The sequence below is a fragment of the Calypte anna genome, chromosome 4, assembly GCF_003957555.1.
Source record: "Calypte anna isolate BGI_N300 chromosome 4, bCalAnn1_v1.p, whole genome shotgun sequence".
NCBI lineage: Eukaryota > Metazoa > Chordata > Aves > Apodiformes > Trochilidae > Calypte > Calypte anna.
The window spans coordinates 6053890-6059616 of NC_044247.1; the positions used below are offsets into that span (position 1 = coordinate 6053890).

At 40.1% G+C, this 5727-nt stretch overlaps 1 protein-coding gene across 1 annotated transcript; it reads left to right on the forward strand.

Moving 5' to 3' along the window:
• The first annotated feature begins 421 nt into the window (after window positions 1–421).
• Window positions 422–4981, forward strand: BRS3 (bombesin receptor subtype 3). Its single transcript, XM_008493680.1, has 3 exons — window positions 422–852; window positions 3636–3987; window positions 4574–4981. Exons 1-3 carry the CDS (start codon window positions 422–424, stop codon window positions 4979–4981), a joined length of 1191 nt encoding a protein of 396 aa, XP_008491902.1.
• Window positions 4982–5727: the final 746 nt, after the last annotated feature.

Genomic DNA, 5727 nt, shown 5'->3' on the forward strand with positions numbered 1-5727 from the left:
ATTTTTGAAAAACATTAACAAATACATAACTAACTAATATGCAAGCCCTAATGCTACAGCAATGACAATACAATATTTATTTGACAGATGCCTCCAAGAAACAAAACATCATTTCAGCTAATATCTTTAAAAAAAAACACTTTTTCTTTTTTTCCCTCCTCCCTCTCTGCTCCACTAGCTGAAAAGCCAATAAAAAAATTCTCCACCTCCTACACAGTTCAGAACAAGATCTGTGTGCATTTCTTCTAGGCATGTTTTGAGACCCAGAAGGGGATGAAAGTAGTTAATGTGCAACGGGGATCTAAACTCCAGACACAAACCTGTACCTTCCTATTGACCTTGCTGATATGCTGCAAGCTAAATATTAAACAATTTTTTCATCAATTTAAGTCCAGCCTGGGGAGAAGAAACAGTTAAAGAAATGCCTCAAGTATTCTTGCATTCAGCTAATCAGACTTTTTGTGCACCTACAAATGGTACAGAACTGAAATCAAGCCTTGATAATGAAACAACAAATGAAAAATGGACCGAAGACTCCTTTCCAGGATTAGAAATCCTCTGCACAATTTATGTTACATATGCTGTGATCATTGCAGTGGGGCTCCTTGGAAATGCTATTCTCATTAAAGTCTTTTTCAAGATCAAATCAATGCAGACAGTTCCAAACATCTTCATCACCAGCCTGGCATTTGGAGACTTACTGCTTTTATTAACTTGTGTGCCTGTAGATGCAACACGTTACATTGTGGATACCTGGCTCTTCGGAAGAATTGGGTGCAAGCTGCTGTCTTTTATCCAGTTAACCTCAGTTGGAGTATCAGTGTTTACCCTGACTGTTCTCAGTGCTGACAGGTGGGTCTGATGTGACTGATTTGCCAGGAGAGATTCTAGGTGTGAAGTTAGGAATGAATAAATGAGCAGAAATAGTGATTTTGTATGATACTAAACGGCACGTTTTAAAAAACTAAAAATAAACCCCAAACGACCATCCACTCTCCCACTTAAATTTAAAATGTGTGCTAGAAAAATTAGAGAAGTTCTTTTTGATGGAGGGAAGTGAGGAAGTCTTTTGACCTTTTATCGGCATGAAGTACAGTGCAGGTTTTTTTCTCAATTGCACAGAAAAGGGAAATTGCTTAAGGCAGGGAAAGGACAGGATATTGGTGCTATCTAGTGGTGCACTAAAGTAGTCAAGAAAGACAAAAAATAAACCTATGAAAATGACTGAGTGGAAATCCTTTGTGCAAAGGCACTTAGTGAGCCTCTAAAATCTCAGAATGTAAAAGATTGACATGTGAGCTAAATAGGAAAAAGTAAACACAGAACAGACCAGGGGACAATTAATGACTCTCAGAAGTTGATGGGCACTGCAATAATACAGCAGCTTTTAGCTTGGTAAGTGCTTAGTTTGAGATGATATGGTACAACTTGAATATTTGCTCTTTTCCAGAGAAGTTTTAGCCCAGAGGAAATTAAACTCAGGTTACAATGCCAGCACTGCAAGCTGGGATCAGTGCTCCCCATCTCACTGCTGTCCAGAGCTGCTGAATGAGAAGTTCTCTCTGCCCCTCGTATCTCAATGACCAAAACTAAGATCAGATTTCAGGGCACCAAGCCTAAGCATGTCAAGGAGCAAAAAAAGACAAAATTATTTAATTATTAAGAAATAAAAAGATTCTCATCTTGCATGACAGCAATCATGGTTTTATGTAATATTGAATACTTCACATGCCCAGACTTTAAATCCCAAGCAATGCTACTGCTACTGTGCTCCAAAAAGATTATCAGTCAACCCAGGAATGGCCACATTGGGTCAGATCAAGGGTCCACACAGGACAATACCAGCCTTCAGCAATGGTAGTAAAGGGACAAGAAAAAATACATAAGAAGAATAAGAACCACTATCTAACCACACTTACACCCTAAGCCTTCCAGTGACCTCCTGAGCACACGTGGTTCCTCTCTTTTTAGTAAGCTCAATGGATTTCTCTCCTTGATCCTTGTTCAGCCTCCTCTTGAGCTTGTTTAGCAATGACTTTGCCTGTTGCATAAACAACTCCTTTTTCTTTAATTTGAGGGTGGTGAGCACTGGCACAGATTGCTCAAGGCAGTTGTGTCTGCCCCTACAGGTGCTGAAGGCCAGGTTGGATGGGGACTTGAGGAACCTGCTCTGGTGGGACGTGTGCCTACCCATGGAACTGCATGTTTTTTAAGGTCTCTTCCAACCTCAGCTATTCTATGATTCTATTATTCTTTTTTAGCTTTGCATGTGCGTTTATTTGATGGCCTTGTCTCTTGTGCCAGAAGAGTGATCCCCATCCATCTCTCCAGGAGATTCATGTTATAGCCCAGCCTTACTATGGTGGTTTTTCTGAGTTAAGGTGTGCAGAGCAGCACAAGATGTTCAAGAGTTGAATGAATCCCAGATACACATCATCACACAACAGTCTCTTTGGCTCTCCATGGCTTTCCTAATAATTCCTAAAGTTTTGGGGTTTTGTTGCTTTTTTTTTTAATTTAATTTTTTTTTTTTTAGGGTTTGGTGTGGGTTTTTTACTAGTGTTGAATATTAAGCTGATATTTCCACTGAAATAGCTGGCATAGCTCAGCCTGTTTGACATCAACTCAAAACCCATCACAGACTAGATGACCTCTAAAGGTTTCTTCTAACCCCAGTTATTCTATGCTTTTATGATTTAGACACTCTTGTATTTTCTTTATGGTAAACACTCCATGCTGCATTTTTACAGAGTATGGTAAACTTACTGAGAAAGCTCAGAACATCAGCCATGTGCACAGTGCCAGAGTTGCATGTTTCAATATGCTAGAAGAGCTTCAAATCAATAAAAATTTTCTTTATTTGATAAATAGCAGTCCAGTTTTCCAGTTAAATTTGCCTAGAGGCAAAGAATCCTTTTTCACTGCCTTTCCTTTCATGCCAGTCTTTTGCCCCCCCTGGAAGGGTCTCTTCTGTCTGCATTGAGAGTCCCTGATATTTTGGGGACAGGAAATATTGTTTCCCATGCCTAACCCCCCTTTGTGGCACTTGTCCTTTTTCCATGTCCCATTTCCACGCTGCCTTTCACATTTCTATAGATTTACCCAGATTTTTCTCATGTCTGACTCAGTCCACATGCTGCAGAATCACAGCCATGAATCAACAGACATCATAGCTCCTGGTTTATGAATATGAATGAGCACTGGAGTCAGATCATTGCACTCAGCTGAGATCTTAAAACCACACAAGGAAGGGGTGTAGCTGCTTGCATTTCTGTATTTATAAAATAGTTAAGCTGTTCCCTACCATTTTTTAGTTTTGCATAATAATTTCCTCAAAAAATCAGGCAGAATCATGAAAATAGGAGATGATTGCCCTTACTGATCCTAATCCAAACAGTAGAAGGCATCTTTACTTAGGAAGGCTTTAATGACAAGTCCTGCCTGCCAAATCATTACATTACATGCTTAAAATTAACTTTTACATTTCCATCTTAATTACAAAGAGCTACTGCCAAGATGATTCTACCGTCTTTAGTTAAGCTAGAGCAGAGATGGCTTTCTCCTCAAGAAGTTTGCATTGTCAGTGCTTGCATTATTTCTGGATCTATCCTGACAGTGATGTTGGTTGGTTTCAGGTACAGAGCCATCGTTAAGCCCTTGGAACTGCAGACTTCTGATGCACTCCTGAAGACCTGCTGTAAAGCTGGCTCTGTTTGGATCATCTCCATGATACTTGCTATCCCAGAGGCTGTATTTTCAGATCTCTATTCTTTCAGCAATCCTGAGAAAAATGTAACTTTTGAGGCGTGTGCCCCCTACCCTGTATCTGAGAAGATCCTGCAGGAAGTTCACTCCCTGGTTTGCTTCTTAGTGTTCTACGTTGTACCTTTAGCTGTCATTTCTGTCTACTATTTTCTTATTGCCAGAACTTTATATAAAAGCACATCCAACATGCCAGCAGAAGAACATGGTCATGCCCGTAAGCAGGTAAGCTCTGATGAAGCTCTCAAGTGTCCAGTATTCCAAAATCTATCATGCTGATTTAGTCTGAATTCTTGAGTACAAAAATTTACCTGATAATAGATTACTATTATGGGCATTAATAATATATGGGCTCCATAAACTCAGCCCGTATTAGCAATACAAATTCAGCTGTGCACTTAAGCACACACTTGTGACTCATTAACTCAATTATGAGTGTGCATGCTTTCCTAAAGAGGAATGGGGTTTGTTTTGCTTTATTATGACCCTATTAAACTCAGAAGTTAAAATGTTGAATTGTAAACACTGAGACCTCATGCGTGTGAGCTGGCACATTAATTATTGTGCTTTTAAATCCTGATCTCAATGAGGTTACCACTGAACTACAGTGGAAAAGGAATGTGCTCCACACTGGAAAGATTTTGTTAAAAAAACATGAAATAGATTTATTTTTCTGTTGATTTTTTTTTTCCTTTTTGCTTTTTTGGTCAGTAGTGTACTTAGACTTTTAGCCCTCTGAAAATCAGCACCAACCACACAAACCTGTGTTACTAATTGCTATTAATACCCCATATGCATTATTTTCTTGCAGATTGAATCCCGCAAGAGAGTTGCAAAAACAGTGCTGGTGCTTGTTGCTTTGTTTGCCTTCTGCTGGTTGCCCAACCACATCCTCTACCTATACCGTTCCTTTACATACCACGCTTCTGTAGATGCCTCCACCTTTCATCTGATAGCCACGATTTTTTCCCGTGCCTTGGCCTTCAGCAATTCCTGCATCAATCCTTTTGCTCTTTATTGGCTGAGTAAAAGTTTCCGGCAGCATTTTAAGAAGCAAGTCTCCTGCTGCAAGCTGAAGTTTCCTAGAAAGCCTCCCAGTGCTACTCAGAGCACCACACCTACCAGAGCCCTGTCAGTCACAAGCAGCATGCACGGCTCAGAGATCAGTGTCACACTGCTAACAGATTATAGCATCACAAAAGAAGAAGAAAGTGTTTAGTCCATCAGGGATGAAGGATGGAAACTGAGCCTTTGGAATCAAGTCATCAGTACTGGGATCCTGGAAAGAGTTGCCATGCCTTGCCCTGTCTGTTAAAGAGTTTTCATCAGGAGTTTTTTAAATATACAAAAAAGAAAGCCAGCTGTGTGGGAGAAGATGCTGCAACAGCTGAACTTTCCAGCATAAAATCAAAGGGATTGTTCATGTTCTCAAGTGTGAGCCCAGATCCCTAGCCAGAGTTACCAGGACTGGGCAGGACAGGAGCCAGCAGGTATGAGAATTGGCTGTGAGGATGGTTTTGTTCTTGGTGATTTGTTCTTTGACTCATGATTGAGAGCTCCCTCTGCCAAGTACTTGTATCTATAGTACATAAGCAAAACCATGTTTTGATGATACCACGATCAACCAGGCAGATTTTGGGTTTATTTCTTTTCTTGTCCGGGATGTTAAAAAAGTTGGTAAACACAGAGAAAAAAAATACATATTAAAATGACAGGAAGCTAAGGTTTCTAGTGCTGTAGTGTAGTAAAAAAAAGAAAAGGCATCAAGGGCCAGGTTACTCTGCCTGTGACATACTTTGTAACTCTGGGTAAGAGCTACAGCTGTGTAAAGAGATCCCTTCTCAGTTCCTAAGGACGGAAGGGAACCAGCAGGTCATAATCTCTCAAGCAGCAAAAAGCATCTTCAGCCATATTTGTAAAATTCATCATGACCTGTGTGCAAACAGTGCAGAGTTCCTTATTGTT